General features: G+C 52.2%; 1 protein-coding gene across 5 annotated transcripts in view; it reads left to right on the forward strand.

Moving 5' to 3' along the window:
• MGAT5B (alpha-1,6-mannosylglycoprotein 6-beta-N-acetylglucosaminyltransferase B) overlaps positions 1-17,291 on the forward strand; it is a 67,215-nt gene that overhangs the window by 41,104 nt on the left and 8,820 nt on the right. For 4 of the 5 annotated variants that reach the window (XM_062010759.1, XM_062010760.1, XM_062010761.1 and 1 more), the window contains exons 9-14: positions 7,270-7,401; positions 8,245-8,378; positions 9,066-9,196; positions 12,064-12,219; positions 12,858-13,004; positions 15,516-15,632. In XM_062010759.1, coding sequence (XP_061866743.1) covers positions 7,270-7,401; positions 8,245-8,378; positions 9,066-9,196; positions 12,064-12,219; positions 12,858-13,004; positions 15,516-15,632 — 817 coding nt within the window. The remainder of the gene's footprint in view (positions 1-7,269; positions 7,402-8,244; positions 8,379-9,065; positions 9,197-12,063; positions 12,220-12,857; positions 13,005-15,515; positions 15,633-17,291) is intronic. The other variant, XM_062010763.1, reaches the window with a different exon arrangement.

Genomic DNA, 17,291 nt, shown 5'->3' on the forward strand with positions numbered 1-17,291 from the left:
CCCAGGGAGCTGGGGCAGTGCCCAGCCCTGGAGCTACTGCAAAGACTCAAGAGATGAGGTGCTGAGGGCGGTGGGTTAGTGGTGGGCTTGGCAGTGTGAAGGGAGGAGTTGGACTCTGTGATCTTCAAGGCCTTTTCCAACCAAAATGATTCTGTGATTCTGTGCCAGCAAAGCATCTGGCTGGAGCAGGGGAGTGGGAGCTGTTTTCCTTCTGAGGTTTGTGCTGAGTGGGAAGGGGCAGCAGAAGGGGCCACCAGCATTTAGAGCTCTGCCTTGAAGCAGAGAGGGAAGAAACAACCCAAACCTGAATGCAAACAGTTGATTGTTGCTGAAGACCCTCTGTGCTGCTTCAGTAGTCAGAATGTGCTCTCAGGGAAGTGAGAATCAAGGCTGGTGTGTGTTGCTTGGCAGGGGAGGAGTGGGAAGTGCCTGCAAGACCTGAGCTGGGTTGTTTATGTATGAGTAGATGTTGGAAAATGTGAAGCAGCACTTGGGGAGTGATGGCTGCACCAGTGCAGAAGCCACAGTAAACAGAGCTGCCTCCTCCAGAGTGCCTGTGGCCCAGGGACAGGCAGGGAGGGAGGCATTCAGCCTTGAGAAGGGACACAATGGGCACTGCTGGGCCCTACCTGTGATTAGCTCATGGGAATGCTCCTGTTGGCATCTTCAGCTGCTTTTGTGGGGCTGAGGGAGAGGCCTGGGGAGATGGGGGTGTAGTGCTGCCAGAGCCATGAGCAGTATTGATCTGGGCAGTGCTGGAAGGTGCCTTTTGCAGTGCCCCCATGAAATGAACTACTCATAAGGCAGGACAGAAAGTCGAAGACAACAGGATTTGGTGCCTCGTGGGGTCAGGGCTTTACAAAGTGTTCTCAGAGCTTAATTGGTCCCATGTCAAGTTCTGGACTCCTAATACTGGCCCTGGCAAGGCACTTTGTTTTAAGCACGTGCCTGGATCCTGCCCTGGCAGCACTTTCCCTGCTGAGCAGTAGCTGTGGCCAGCATGTGGCTTGGGCCACGAGCCACTGTCTGTGTTGGGGGCAGCATGGATGGGCTGCAGCAGATCTGACCCCACAGCAGGGTGAGGCTCAGCTCCTGCTGCCCCTGCTCTGCTCTCCTTGCCTGGCATGTCATTACAGCTGCCATTCCCCTGCACTTTCCACAGTCACTGAGGTGTGTTCAGGCTGCAAAAGGGGCCATTTCAATGGAAACAAGATGCCCAACAGAGGCATTTCTAATGATTTTCTGGCAGTTAAAGGCTGTCTTTCTGTCTTGCATCTGTTCACATGCAAACCTGCACAATGCCCAGGCTCCAGGCTTCACCTTCCCTCACCAGTTGGCAAATACAGCTCTGCCATTATTGAGTGAGCCAGGAACTGCTTCTGGAAACAGCCAGAAGTGACCAGTTGGGTGATCCTGCGTGGCTTGGTGGGAGATTGATCAGCTCCTCGCTGGTGGGGAGGAAACCTCAGCCTTTGATATGTTCCTGTTACTTAGGAGCAAGTGTTTCTGTAAGCTGTTAGAGCTCTTGGGTTGTTCTTTTGCTGGCCAGACTTTGGTGTTGGTGCTGGGACAGGGTTGTGTATGGGACATTGAGAGCTTTGTGAGGGCTGGATGTTTGGTACCAGGTCTCAGCAGGAGCTGAAGATGATGCTCTCATTGTGGGTACTTGATACCTGCAAACTCTTGCAAAGGCAGAGGTGATGGATGCTGAACCAGGAGGTTACACAACTGCTGGACACAACACTGTGTGTCTGAGCTGTATTGGATTCTCCAGTCTGGAACATGCTTCCAGCAGAGATACCTGATGTGATGGCTTAGGCAGGGGGGCAGGATGCTTGTGGGTAGAAATCACCTTTGCTGCACTGGTACCTGTGAAGATTTGGCTAAGGCTGTCCCTTTTGATGTGCTGGAGCAGCTGGGAAAGCAGGGAACAGCCTGTCTGAGGGGCTGCCCAGGCACCACGAGCTCATCAGTGCTCAGCCTCTGCTGCTTCCTGGAGGAGCCCAAATGTTTATTTTGCTTCTCCTGGGAAGTTTCTTCATTATTTGCTGATTTTTTTACCAGAAAGAGCTGTTTGTTCAGGCACCTTTGTGAGCACCTGCAGGGTCTGACTCTGCCTGGCCAGGAGGGTGGCTTGCACTGGAGGACAATGGATCCCATCACCTCCCCTGCTCTTCCTCCCCTCTTCAGCCAGATACAGCTACTCACAGAATTGTGGCCATGTAGGGGTTTCTTCCACCTTTGAGGGCTTTATTTTGTAGGAGAGGAAGGTGCATAAATTAGCAGCATTTACCCAGCTGTTACATGGTGCTTCTTCATGAAATGTGCTCATTTAGTAGCCAAATGCCAACTCACTCAGTGGCTTCTTTGCCATTGCAGAAACCTCTGCTTTGTCACATAAAGGTTATCATCACCTTAGCAATTGCTGGGGAGTTTCTGTAGGTGCAAGAGCCCCTCTGGGCTGCTGAGGTCAGGGAGGACAGAGGTTATGGCTCACTCAGAGATGAGCCAATGGGGATCAAACCCACACTCCAGCTCTACACAACTGTTGACTCCCTGTTTCTGAAGACTTTCAGTCCCCTGATGAGATGCAAAGCCTTCCCTCCTCATGGCTTATCTTTGCACAGCAGAAAAAATGCCTTTCAGGGGATCTCCTGTGGAGCCCAGCCTGGGCCCACTCTACTTGCTGCTGTACTTGCTGCTGCTCAGATGAGCAGCAAAATCTTGGCACTAGCTCTCTTCTGGGGACATGCTGCAAAGGTTTCCAGCAACTGCTGTGTCCTGCTGTGATGGGAAAACAGGGTTCTGTTGAACCTCATAAATAAATCAATAGATTGTTGAAGCTCACTCCTAGATGGGTAGGGCTGTGTCACATGGTGGGCCAGAGAAACAATCCACCTGGGTGTTACAAAAGCAAAACCATTGCAGATGGCTTAGAAAGCATTTTGGTCATGCCTCTCTGCTAGCAGGAGGAAGAGCTGGGAGCAGATGCCAGGCTTGTAGGCTGTTTCATGAGCTCAGATTTGCACTTGAACTTGCTGGTGATGGGCTTGTCACAGACCCCCAGGAGCTGCTTAATGTCAGCTCCAGCACCTTTTATCCCTCAGGTAATGGCCCTGTGCTTGCTGAGCCCTTGAAGACAGGGAGAAGCCAAGAGAGCAGAAAGGACAGGAGCCCTCCTCCATTCCCCCTGCTGCAGTCTCTTTTTGCTGATGACAGCAAGAAGATGCAATTCAATATAATGTAGGATATTGGCCCAGCCTGTCAGCAAATGCCCAGGAGATGCATTTAGTGCTGGACTGTTGAGCCCCAGGAGTGACAGAGGGGAAGGAAACGTTGGGTTAATTTGAAAATAGGTCAATGGGATATAAAGATAACCCTGCAGTCATCTGATTTCAGAGCCTGCACCGTGCTCAGGAAGGGAATGCATCCCCTGGTTGATTAAAGAACTTATAAGGGGGAAATAGCAGGACAAGAAGCTGCTGTAGATTTATTCTGGAGGAGGCACAGCTGGTGCAGGCAGCTGGCAGAGAGGCGAGCTGGGCGCTGGGGTTGAAGCTGCTTGGGCTGCTCTGTCCCAGGGAGGACAAGGGGCTGAGCAGATGCACTGATCCTGGGGCTTGGGGGGTGGGATAAGCCCCCAGGACCCCTGCCAGGGCTCTGGAGGTCACTGTCCTTTGGCTGCTTGTCATAGAATCATCATGGTAAGAAAAGACCTTTAAGATTGAGTCCAGCTACTAACCTCACCCAGCCCAGCACTAACCCACAGCCCTCAGCACTGCACCTGTGTGTGTTTTAGATCTCTCCAGGGCTGGGCACTCCCCCAGCTCCCTGGGCAGCCTGGCACAGGGGCTGACAACCCTCCCAGGGAAAAATTCTTCTCCAGTCTCCAATCTAAACCTCCTCTGGGACAACTTGAGGCCATTTCCTCTTGTCCTGCCATTCATTACATAGGAGAGATTGACCCCCAGCTCACTGCAGCCTCCTGTCAGGGAGTTGCAGAGAGTGCTCATGTCTCTTCTCCAGGCTCAACACCCCCATTCCCTCAGCCCCTCCCCAGCCCCTTGTGCTCCAGCCCCTTCCCCAGCTCTGTGCCTGGCTCTGGCCACGCTGCAGCCCCTCAGTGTCCCTGTGGCAGTGAGTGAGGGGCCCAGCACTGGACATGGTATTTGAGGTTGGGGAGCTTCTCCAGGAGCTGCCATCAAGTGGTTTTCCAAACCAATTCTCTTGCCTGCCCTGGCTGAGGAGGCATTTGTGCCCATCAATTATATCTGTGTAATTTCAAGCACCATTAATAGTACAGAGCACAAGGAAAAGTCAGGGAAATTTCACTCCAGCCATGAGTGAAATTGGGCTGAGTAGAAAATTAGTTGACTTAACTGGCAAGTGATGAAAGCTTGAATAAGAATGTTTAAATAAGGAGGAATGGGAAAAAACCAAACCCCCCTCCCACCTTGGAGGTGCAGCCTGGGTTTGCATAATTGGAATATTAAAATAGGTGGTTGGAATCTGTTTAGAAAGGATAAGAGGGGTAAATGAGAGATGCTCTGCTTCCTTGACACCAGTCCTGCCTTTAGATTTGTTCCTGCCTTGCAGTCTTGGTGCTGGGAGTAGAAATGGATGAGGCAAGTCCTAAGCACCCAGACCACAGTGACAAAGGGGAGCTGGGAGAGCCAGACCTGCTCTATTTAACCAGTGCAAAGTATATTTGGCAGGCTTCAGTATGAGATGCACCAAATTGGTGTCTCCTGCAGCCCCTTATCAAGCTTGGTTAGGGCTGTTTAAAACCATGGATGGGTTTGTAATGCAGTGGCTTGTGTGGTGTGTACCAAGCAGAGGATGGAGTGTTTAGTTAAATACCAGGCTCATGGATCAGCTGAGTTGCTCCACTGCAGTGCCAGGTCAGTGTGAATCAGCATGGGGTGATGACCAAGAAAAAGCAGCAGGTGTGTGAGCAAATGTGATGTTTAGTATTGCATCTCTATGAAACCCTAGGGATTTTCACTGGCTTCAGAATTCCCCTTCCCCTGCAGCCTCCTCCTGAGGACTGGGTGTCCTTGTTGCCCTGTTTATCATACTGACTGATGGAGGTGAGAGCCTTCCCATTCCTGCCATCTTCCCAATCAGCTATGTCATGTAAAATGGTGCATAAAAGTGATAAAGCTGCCTCCTGTTTCCCCTGCAGCTGCCCCAGCCAGGCTGCCCTGAGCTGATGCTTCTATTCCTTGTGACAGGAGCAATGAAGCGGCTGCAGATGCAGCTTCTCGCTTCAAACTGAAAGCTGGTGGTTTTCCTGGCTTTGACAAGCGAGGTGGTTCCACATTGACTTGCTCTGTGAAGTCAAGGTCATGGTGAGGACTGGGGAGAGATGCTCCATCACTCTCAGGTTGGGATGGGGCTGGAGGAAGGATGTTGGTGCCCGACACTCAAGGACTTGCAAGTCATATCAAAAGAAGAAGGGGAGATATGGCCAGGGGCAGACCAAGAGCACATGATCATATCTCTAATGGATAACTGATTTCACTGGCTACACAGGACCCCTTCTGATGTTGCTGAAGACTAATGAGAGATTGGAGAGCAAACATACTGCTAGCTGCATCGCCTGGCTCCTCCCTGGCTGGGGTGGTCATCACTTTCCTCTGCAGGCAGACATGGAATCCCCAGATGGAATGCTGTGCTTTAGTTGTAGGTCTGGGCAAGGGCTGAGGACCTGCTGGAAATGCTCCTCAGAGTCTGGAGCTTCATTTGAGCTTCAGCTGAGCAACAGGGAAAATCCAAGTAGGGCTGGAAAGAGGATTGCCAGGTTCAGAAGGGGAAATGCAGAGAAATTAGGAGAACCAGTGAGAGAGGGAAGCTTTGCCACATAGAGAGAAAGCTTCAAAGCCTGGGAATGTCAAACCTGGCTGGACCTTTTATTCCTAAGGGAAAATACTTCGAAGTGTGGCTGGGATAAATTCCCATCTCCAAATAGGTGCTAGGAGTAAGTGAAGAGCCTGGAAGAAAACAAAGACAGACATCTTGGCAGGCAAGGAGCTGAGGGTGAGATTTCACACTGTCTGAGCTCAGACTCACAAAATAAACCAGAAATTCCTCAGCCCTCCTAGAAGGACTGAGAATGAAATGGGGCAGCTGCATGGGGAGAGTGGGGCAGAGCCTGGCTGGGCCAGCTCAGCATTGTGGTTTTCCATAAGGATGCTGCTGTTGGGTTTTTTGGAGTGTGAGTGGGGTTACTGAGGGTGAGGATAAAGAATTATTGTCTTTAAGGGAGGGGGGGAAGCCAAGAGCATTGAAACTGAGGGGTGAATCATCTGTATTTCTGAGCAAACTGGCACTCAGAAATCACAAGTACATGGAACAAGGGTTTTTGAGAAACCTGCTGAAGCTGGAAGGTGTCGGAGTGGGTTTTATCTGAGAAGGAGGAAACGTGGTCCAGACAAGCAGATGGGCTGTCAGGCTGACATCCCTGGTACACTTAGTGGAACAGCTTTGGGAGACAGGGATTCATCAGTTCACAGAGGTAATTGGAAATGGAAGGAGACATGGTACCAGCCTTGTATCATGCCAGATTAATCACATCTCACCCTGGCAGCAAGGTAACCCATGGTCTTGATAAAGAGATTGCACTTGATGTAGTGGATTTTCATAATGCATTTTATCTGCTGGGGGAGGGAAGAAGGGCTGAGCACAGCTGCTGTGAGGAACTGGCTGAAGCCTCCATGAGCAACACCCAGGGTCCAGCTGCCTCAGCTTTGCAGAACTGTTTCATAAATGGGACAAAAAGTGAGAAATATTAATGAACATGCCCAAGGACAGGCAGTGCCAGCAGAGTCAAGGGCAAGCTGAGGGTGCTCTGGGGTGTGATGGCTGCCTGGAAGGACTGGACTAGGAGAAATGTGTGTGTGTGCTGAGATGAATCTGGAGCTGGGAGTGGGGAGATGTAGGCTAAGCTGGGAGCCTTGCAGGGAGGAGGGGAAAGATGTGGCTTTACATGTCTGCCACTGATATGGTTGCAATGAGAGCTGGTGTCTTTGTCAGGGGAGGTCCAGGGGACTGTGTGTGTGTCTAATGAGCTGCTGCTGAGCCCTGCCTGGGAAAGCTGTGCAAAAGCCTTGTCATCCATCTGGGGGGAGCAGAGCTCTGCTGGAGCAGATGGAGAGAAGAGGGACCAAGACTCCCCAGAACCTTGAATTTTTGGCCTAGGAAGTAAAGACTGGGGAAGGGAGAACCATGTGCTTCTCCTTCCATCTGATCCCTCCTGCTTCTCTCCAGTCACTTAGGGGTGCCTCCAGGACGGGGAAACTGCCCCTTGACCAATCCTTTGCCTTTTGACCTGATTTACACCGACTACCATGGTCTCCAACAGATGAAGCAGCACATGGGGCTCTCCTTTAAGAAGTACAGGTAAGCAAAGCCACTCCTTTCTCTCCATTTCATTAATTAGCAGGCAAAGGCTAATGCTAATGACCTCAAAGGGTTGTCCCTGCATCCATGGAGTCAGACCTGTTGATTGCACCTTTGTTTTGTGCTGTGTCCCCTGCTGCCATGGCACAAGGCAATCTGCTTGCTCCAGAACCTCATGTGATTGAGAGAAAACCTCATAAGAAGAGACTAAAATGGGAAGAAAACCCCCAATGTGTGCCTGGGGGCAGTGTGTGTGTGCTTCCAAGTGTGGTGCCAGCAGGCAGGGCTGGCCACTCCACAGAGGGAAGTGGGAGCCTCCTGTATTTGCAAGGAGCCTCGTCCCTGGCTCCATTGGCATCCAGACAAATGTCACCATCCCTTGGTACATCACCAGGCAGGGAAATATGTGATTTAATTTAGTGCTGATAGTCCTGCTATTTATTATGTTTTTCTCCCATCTCTCTGCCTATCCCCCACAATTTTATTAGAGAGAAAAATGACAAGCAGTGTTATTGCTTTTATTATAAATGCATTTGCTCTTGCATGCAGCTTGTTTTGCTCTTCTCTCCTCCATCTTGTGCCAGTAATGCCTGCCTCAGCATTCCCAGGACATTGGGAAAAGCATTACCAAGCCTTCAGGAGATATGTCATTCAACCATCGGGGAGGTGGGAGCCCTGTGAGGGGAAATTGCTCACTGCAGAGGCAGCAATGGGCTGGGAAGGGCTGTGTGTGCTGTTCCTGCACCCTCTGCTCAGGGAGCAGACAGAGGATGAGCTGCCTGGGTGTCTGTGGCAGTGGGAGTCGCTCCACTCAGGGCTCTGGGGTCCTGTCTCCTCTCGCAGGTGCCGTGTGAGGGTCATTGACACGTTTGGGACGGAGCCAGCCTATAACCACGAGGAATACGCCACGCTGCGAGGCTACCGCACCAACTGGGGCTACTGGAACCTCCAGCCCACCCAGTTCATGACCATGTTCCGTAAGCAGGGGTCAGGGGCATGGTGGGGGGTGGGGTTTGGAGGCTCCCAGGTCTCCTGTCCTTCAAGAGGTGATGCAGGGGCAGTGCTGTTCAGCTCCACTCCTGCTTCTCTCTGCCCGCTCGCTGCCCACAATGAGCTCCTGAAGCTTCTTGGCCAGCACTTGGCCCATGGAAATGCTTTGTGGAGAGTGCCCTGGCTCCTCCTTCCATGATGGGCTGCAGGCTCCAGCACAGTCTAGGCCACAGGGTACAGCCATGAGCTCCCAGCTCCTGGGAGGGGAAACACAGGGCAAAGCAAAGCCTGGTTTTATGTCAGCTGGGGTTCGAAAGGCAGCTCAGTGATTTGGATTTGCCTGTGGCATGGGAAGATGTGTTTGTCTGACAGGAGCCCAGTGACCTATTGGGCACTGGGTGACTCAGAATGTGGCTTTTTTCCTGGCTGGATAAAGCCAATTTGGCAGCCTTAAAAATGCTTTACTTTTTCAAGAGTTGCCCAGTGAGTTCCAAAGCCTGTCTTTTATGAGCTGCTTGGATGAGATTCGTGCTGGTTTTCCTCCAAGCTCCAGCAAGGCTCTGGAGCTGGACTCATCTCAGCCTCCTTGTTGCAATGGGACTGCATCCTCAACCCTGAGGAAGTCCCAGAAGACATCTGCCCAGCTGGCTGTCTTCTCCCTTTGGTGTCCACAGCTCACACTCCTGACAACTCCTTCATGGGCTTTGTGTCAGAGGAGCTCAACAAGACAGAGAGACAATTCATCAAGTCCAACAAAGTGAGCAGCATGGCAGTGGTGTATGGGAAGGAGGCCAGCATCTGGAAGGTGGGTGTTCCTGGTGTCCTTGAGGCAGTGGTAGGCAGAGCTGTGAGGCAGCAGCAGCCTCTGGCTCCTGCTCCAAGCCTTTGAGGCCCAGATCTCAGTGAGTTTGTAGAGCAGCATCCTTGTCCTGTTCATAGAGGGGAAGCTGAGGCTGCAGCAGTGATGTGATGTGTCCAGCACCTCTAAGCAAACAGGGCAGAGGCTGGTGAGACCCTGGTCCCTGCTCATTGCTTTAGGTGATGCTCCCTGCCCACAGGCTGCTCAGACTGAGGATTTCATATCAGTGATTTGATGTGATGAACTGTAGGGATTGTTGTGAGATGATTTCCTGTGTTATGATGGGGTTGGTTTGTCTCTGCTGTCAAAGACCTTATGAGAGTTGTGTTTTCCCACTGCTCACCTGTGCCTGGGGAAGAGGGGTGGGCAGCTGCACGGGAGCAACACCCCCAAGCCCCAACAAACTCCTCCCCTAAAGCAGCCAGGGGATGTGTGTGCTTACCCCCAGTCTTAACCAGACTTTACCAGCTGTTTTTCCTTCCAGGGCTTAAAAAATGGAGCTAATTCTCACTATCTCTTGATATGTTTCTATTTTCCCTTCTTTGTGTGCTTCCTGGGGCTGTTCCAGTTGCAGGTACTGTACCACACCAGCTGCTGCTGGGCTTTACCTCTGCCCATCTTCTCATGGGGGAAAAGCTTTCACCAATGTTGCTTTTGCCTCATCCTGTGCTGGGTCCTTCTGTGCTCCAGGGTCAATGTGGTTACTGCAGCTGGAGTCTGCATCCCCTCCCCATCCCACGTTCCCCATAGGCCAGCCCTGTTCTCACAGGGTTACCTGCAGTGGGCCAGGATCCAGCTATTCCACACCATCTCCTCCTATTCATGGATGTTTGTGGCATTTCCATCACCCCCCACATCAGACAGCAAACCCTGAGCATCCACATAGCTCAGGAGCTCCCCAAAACACCACTGAAACCCACCAAATCTCTCTTTAGGGGAACTGCAGCATCTTGTCTTCTATTTCTATCATTCCTCCTGCCATCTTTCTTATGCAGAAGTTTCATTTGAGCTTAATTAGCTTAATTTGAGAAGGCACTGAAGAGAACTAAAAGCTCAGCATGGAGGGTTCCCTCCACCCTCAGTGCCATGCACATTTGCTCCTTTTGAGCAGAATTCAGTTGCTGTGAGTCAAGTGGCTTGTGGTGCTCAGAGGCAGCAGTGGAGGAGATCTGCTGTGCCAGACCCTCATCCTGCCTGGCTCTACCCAGGGACTCTAAGCTGTGTTTCACTCCTGTCTCCCTAAGCCCTTTGCATTAGGGAGTTGATACATAGCCCCAGGCACCAGCACAGACCTGCTGGAGAGCAGCTACAGGAGAGGTACCTGGGAGATCTGGCTGATAACAGACATGATGACATGATAACATGAGCAGCAATGTGCCCTCGTGGCCGATGGCAGCCTGGGGTGTGTTAATGAGAGTGTGGGCAGCAGGTTGAGGGAGGTTCTGCTCCCACTCTGCTCTGCCCTGGTGAGGCATCAACTGGAGTCCTGTGGCCAGTTCTGGTCTCCCCAGCTCCAGAGGGACAGGGAACTGCTGGAGAGAGGCCAGTGCAGGGCCACCAAGATGATCAGGGGACTGGAGCATCTTCCTTCTGAGGAAAGGCTGCGGGACCTGGGGCTGTTTAGTCTGGAGAGCAAAAGGCTGAGGGGAGATCTCATCAACACCTATAAGTCCCTAAAGGGTGGGTGTCAGGAGGATGGGGGACACTTTTTTTTTCTCTAGTGTCCAGTGGCAGGACAAGGGGTGATGGCCATGAGCTGCAACACAACCAGTTCCACTGAAACACCAGGAGAAACTCCTTTGGTGCTGAGGTGAGGGAGCCCTGGCCCAGGCTGCCCAGGGAGGGTTTGGAGGCTCCTTCTTGGGAGGCTTCCAAACCCACCTGGACACGTTCCTGGGCCCCTGATGGAGGGGAACCTGCTTTAGCAGGGGTTGGGCTGGGTGAGCTCTGCAGGGCCCTTCACCCCCCCCCCCCCCCCCCCACCACTCTGGGATTCTTTGATGTAAAAATGATACAGATTTGGGTGTAAGTGGCACTGTGGATTCCACCCTGCAGCCTCATCCCACCAAAAGCCCTTGTTCTCTTAGCCTTAGAAAAGTCCAGGGATACATGGCTGAGGGCAGAAATACAGTGTTCAGAGAGGCTTTAAGGCACTATATGGAGTTTTCTCAAGTTCCCCATTTATACCTCCTTATTCCCTCCTGGCCTCTGCTCTTTCATGGCCTATTGCAGCACTGGAACAAGCTGAAAATGCAGCATCCAAAGGATGGTCCCTCTGTGGTTTTTTCAAGCAAAAAAGTTATCTGCAATAGAGGAACTGTTAAAATTGAAGGATGCTTTGGACAGCAAAAGGAGGAAAGCCTCCAAAAGAAGAAAACTGATGATTCCCTTGATTTTTCCAGGTAGTAAAACAGGATTAAACCTGACTGAGAAATTCCTGGGGACTTGTTATTTGGAATAAGAGGCCATTAACAAGCTCTGATCTTTGCAGACTTCTCTCTGAGTCCCCTGAAACCTTGAATTCAGCAGCTCCAGAGTGGAAATTGACTGCAGAGGTGGCAGGGAGGGCAGGGGCTTGAGATGCTGATGGTCAGGGTGCCAGATCTCACAGCCATTTGGGCTCCTGGGGGTGTTCCAGGATGTGTTTCTGAGGAATATGGAGGGGGGGGAGTAGGTTTTGCTCTGCTGTGGGTTGGGCTGAAGCATCGTGGGTGTTCCAGGACAGCAGTTTGGGAGTTCAGTCTCCCCCTATCACTGGAGGGGGTTTCAGCCCCATCTTCTACTGCAATTCATACCTCTACCTTCCTCCCCAGGGCAAGGAGAAGTTCCTGGCCATCCTCAACAAGTACATGGAGATCCATGGCACAGTTTATTACGAGACACAGAGGCCGCCCGAGGTGCCGGCCTTCGTGAAGAACCACGGGCTGCTGCCACAGCACGAGTTCCAGCAGCTGCTGAGGAAGGCCAAGGTGGGTGAGAGGGTGAGATCCTGCTCATTGGCCCCATGAACCAGCCAGCAGCGAGGACTCAGTGGCCTTGAGAGATAAAACCTAATTGAAGAGAGATGGGGTGGGAGAGAGCTGGTTATCTGCTCTCCTCCCAGGCTTGTGGGCACTGTCAGTAGGTTAATTAGCCTGGAGCCAAGCAGAGCACATCAGTTCAAATCAGGATGAGTCTGATGACTTTCTCCTTGCAGGCTGTCCACAGTTTCACAGTTAATCCATTTATTGCTAAGTGGGCTGAGGGTTTTTCCCTCCTCAGGAGTGTGTGTGCAGAAGCATCCTGGCCAGCCACTGACTGGGGAAATGCTGTCGATTCACTGGCCCAAATGGCTTTGGCACAGCAGTATTTCTCCATACAGAGCCAGTGTGCTGGCTGTAGTGCAGCTCCTGAACAGCCCATGCCTTGCACAAGAGGGCTGTGATCCCTGGAGCAGGACTTTCAGCACATTTCAGCTGTGGGGTGTTGAACTGCACGTTGCTGCCTTAGAGGCTCGTTGTGCAGGGCTGGAGCAGCAGAGAGGGATGCTGGTGGGTCATCTGGGAAACATTCCTATGGGATTGGCTGTGTTTGCTCCCCACCAGCACATGGGTTTCTTCCCTTGCAGCTCTTCATTGGCTTTGGGTTCCCCTACGAGGGTCCTGCCCCGCTGGAGGCCATCGCCAACGGCTGCGTGTTCCTGCAGGCGCGCTTCGACCCGCCCCACAGCTCCCTCAACCACGAGTTCTTCCGTGGGAAGCCCACGTCGAGAGAGGTGAGGCTGGCACGAGGGATGCAGCCAGCTCCTTCACACCAGGCTGCAGGCCAGCCTGGGGATGAGCCCTTGTTAAACTGAGACTATGCTGCTTTTTGGCAGGATTTCCTCCCAAGTGCAGAATTGCAGGTACAGGCAGGTGCAGCGTGGCCAGAGCCGGGCATGGAGCTGGGGAAGGGGCTGCAGCACAAGGGTGATGGGGAGCAGCTGAGGGAATGGGGGTGTTTAATCTGGAGAAGAGGAGGCTGAAGAGAGACATGAGCACTCTCTACAACTCCTTTCAGGAGTTTGGAGTGAGGTGGAGGTCAATCAATGACAGGACGAGAGGAAATGGCCTGAAGTTGCCGCAGAGGTCTTTTAGATTAGAGCTGAGGAAGAACTATTTCCATGAGAGAGTTGTCAGCCCCTGTGCCAGGCTGCCCAGGGAAGTGAGGGAGCCTCTAGCCCTGGAGCTATTTAAAAGATGTGTAGCTGAGGTGCTGAGGGCCATGGGTTAGTTTGGTGATGGGCTCTGCAGTGTGAAGTGAGTGGTTGGACTTGATGACCTTAAAGGTCTTTTCCAACTGTAATGATTCTGTTATTCTATGGAGTTCCCTCTCCCATCTTTGCATTGTCTCCATCTGGAGCACTTGGATGCAAAGGGGCACTGCCATGGGTTTGGGGGTGCAATGGAGAAGGTGATGCAGGAAGCTTCTGCAGCCCACAAACATAGCCCATCCACGTTTCATACCCTGCTCCTAAAGGGGGCTGAACACAGGATCACAGATGGTAGGGCTTGAAAGGAACCTCTAGAAACAGCCAGTCCAACCCCCCTGCTAAAGCAGATTCACCTAGACAAGATCACACAGGAACGTGTCCAGGTGGGTTTGGAAACCTCCTGAGAAGGAGCCTCCACGTCCTCCCTGGGCAGCCTGGGCCAGGGCTCTCTCACCTCACACCAAAGGAGTTTCTCCTTGTGTTTCAGTGGAACTGGTTGTGTTCCAGCTCATGGCCATCACCCCTTGTCCTACTACTGGATACAATACAAAAAACTGCTGCCCCAGCCTCCTGACACCCACCATTTAGATATTTGTAACTATTCATGAGCTCCCCTCTCAGTCTCCTCTTCTCCAGACTGAACAGCCCCAGGTCCCACAGCCTTTCCTCAGAAGGAAGATGCTCCAGTCCCCTGATCATCTTGGTGTCCCTGCACTGGCCTCTCTCCAGCAGTTCCCTGTCCCTCTGGAGCTGGGGAGCCCAGAATTGGACACAGGACTCCAGATGAGGCCTCACCAGGGCAGAGCAGAACCTCCCTCTGATGCTCCTCTTTGCATCCTTTGGTACACCCACAGGGACACCAGCATCTCTCTGGTGTTTCAGGGCTATGAAACCTCTCCCAGGCTTGCCTGTCACTGGGAATTCAGTCTAAGTCAAGCAGGAACTCTTTAAAACTTAAAGGGTTGAGAAAATTGCCTCTTTTATTATTAATAAAGTGGATAATGCAGTGCAGTGCTCACTCTTGCTGAGAAGGGCTTTGCTAGGAGCTGTGCAGCTCAGCCCAGCTGCAGCCCAGCTCAGCAGCACCCGTCACAGGGTGGGGGGCAACTGGGCTGTCCTAGACCCCCATCTCTGTCCCATGCACTCCCCCAATTAGCTGCCAGTGTTAGTACCCATCCCAGGTGAGTGCTGTGGTTATGCTTCAGCCCAGAGCAGGGAGGGCAAGGGGGTTGTCAGATGCTCCAGGCTGTTTATACACTGGAGGGGAAGGAGATGATCAATCTGCCAGCAAAAATATAGTGAAGGACAGCGAGCTGAAGAATAAAACACAGAGCATGCACTACTCTCCTCCTTCATCTGTCAGGTTTTCAGGCTCCTCTGCAACGCTTCATGGTGCCCCCAAACACCTCCTCTGCTCAGCATCCTCTCTCTTCCCTTCCCAAGGGGAGGTGAGGCTCTGGCTGCCTCACAGCAGTGTGGAGCTGAAAAAGCAGCTCAGGGGCTGAGAGGACAAAAGGACATTCCCAAAAATATCCTGATGAGAGGTGGGGGGCTGCCCATGGCTTTGGAGTGATTACAGCTTCCAGAACAGCTTTCTGACAGTGCCAGGCTTCCCTGGCCTTTTGTGGTGATGAAGTTTCTCTGTGCCTTGTTTCTGGAGCTGCCAAACCTGGGAGACGTGGGGGCTTCCCAGAACTTTGCTTTTTGTTCTGCTTTTGCCACTCCAGACCCACAAATGACTCAAGTCCTGGTTAAATTGTACCCTGTTACAGAGGTGGAGATATTCAGGGCTGTGGAGAGGAGCTTTCAAGATTGATGGGGATGGGGCATCCCAACCCAGGGGGAGTTTGTGATCATCAGCCTGATGTCAGGGGACAGCTGAGTTCACTGGAAGCGTTTTCTCAGCACATGAGTTAAAACCCAAGGTGTGGATGCCTCAGCCTGCTGCCCCTCTCTGCTTACACGACTGAGAGTGGTAGGCAGCAGCCCTCCTGGCAGGGACTGCAAAAACCAGCTCATCTGCTGTGTTTTTAGGTCTCCTCCCAGCACCCATATGCTGAAGACTTCATTGGGAAGCCACATGTGTGGACTGTGGACTACAATAACTCCGAAGAGTTTGAAGCTGCTATCAAAACCATCGTGAGGACCCAGGTATGGCTCAGAGGAGGTGCTGGGGCCATCTCGCTGGGGCCATCTCCCTGCTGCTGGGTTGGCAGGGATGGGTAGCAGCAGTGGTTGCTGCTGCCTGGCTCTTCCTTTTGACTGTTAATTGCTTTTCCTTCCTTGCTTCCCCTTGTTTGCATATGCAAAGCAGCTTCAGGAGGCACATGCTTTGGTACCCAGCATCTACCTCAGGCAGAACTGTCTCTTTGAGGTGATCCTCTGGGAATCTTCTGGGCAGAGACAGAGTAAGAAGAAGCTGAGATAAGGGAGATGAGGTTTGGGAGCAGGAGGTTGAGGTTGCTGGAGGTGCATGGCAGTGCTGGGACCTGACGTGAAACAAAGATAAACAGCATCTCTCTGCAAGTACCCTGAGAGCTATCGACCTCTGTGCCTGCCATTCCCCCTTCCACAGATCATCCTCATCGTTCAGATTGAGCAAATAATAGAGACAGCTCTAGGAGTTGCCTCTGTGAAGGATGAAGGGATTTAAGGAAGGAGGGGGTTGGGATGTGGGGAGCCCTGGCAAGGCAGCTGCACCCGCTCTGGAAACACTTCCTCATGAATATTTACCTCCTGCCCTGTGGCAGGAGCCTTTCAAGTTGTCCAAATTATTAAAGTCAATTTTCCTGGAAGGGAGAAAAGTGCTGATCTCTACTTTGCTCACAATTTACTTCACTTAGGCTGAGCCATCCCCTCATGAGGACAGCAATGTGCTGTGGACCTGTGTCGGGCTGCAGGGGTCCAGGGTTGATGGTGCTGAGTGGGATTTTAGGGGGCACAGAGATGGTGCTGGCCAGAGAGGTGCCTTCCTTGCTTTTCCCTACATTAGAGGCTGCAGAGTGGGTGACTGTGACAGTCTGGGGACTTGGTTTAGCTGATGTGACCACAGCATCTGCCCAGGTCTTGCCCCTTCTCCTGGGTCACTGCCACAGCTCTTCGCTTCGCGCTCGTTGCTTCACGAGTTTGCAAAGAGCAAACAAAGCTGACTTTGGGAAACAGTTGTTATTTTGCACATTCATTCTGGTGCCTCGATTAAAATTGAATCAAAAATAATCACATCCCTGCTGCTGTGCTGCTGGGCCAGCTGTCAGTGCTTGACCCTCCACCATCTGGCTGGAGAGACAGCCCCAGAGCAACAGCAATGCCGTGGGAGGGAGGGTGAGAGCTGCCCAGCTCTGTTTCAGGGGAGAAGCACACTTTCAGGTTTTCCAGGAAGGGAAAAAGAAAATAGTGAAGCCTGGTGCTGCCATGCTATTAAAATAATTAAAATGATTGGAGAATTAAGGAGTGGGAGGGAGGTGGAAGGGCTCTGCTGGCTCCTCAGCAGCCGTGCTGTGCTACAGTGTTGATGGCGTGTGTGCTGGGTCATTTAGATCCTGGGTGATTGTTCTGGTTGAAAAAAAAGAAAGAAGAAAATAAGATGTTAGGAAAGGATTTGGTGTAGTGATGGGCACCAGGCAGGAGGAGCTGGTGTGTGGACCCACCCTCACCTGGAGCGTGGTTCCTGCTTTGCCCATCTCCACTCCGCTCCTCATGTAAATGCAGCTGTGGTGCAGTCACAACACGTCCTGCCTCCCTCCCTTAATTAACATTTCTTCAGTTGCTGAACAGCTGAGGAGGGCAGAGGAAGCAGAGCTGGTGCACTGA

Source organism: Colius striatus, chromosome 18 (genome assembly GCF_028858725.1).
Source record: "Colius striatus isolate bColStr4 chromosome 18, bColStr4.1.hap1, whole genome shotgun sequence".
Lineage (NCBI taxonomy): Eukaryota > Metazoa > Chordata > Aves > Coliiformes > Coliidae > Colius > Colius striatus.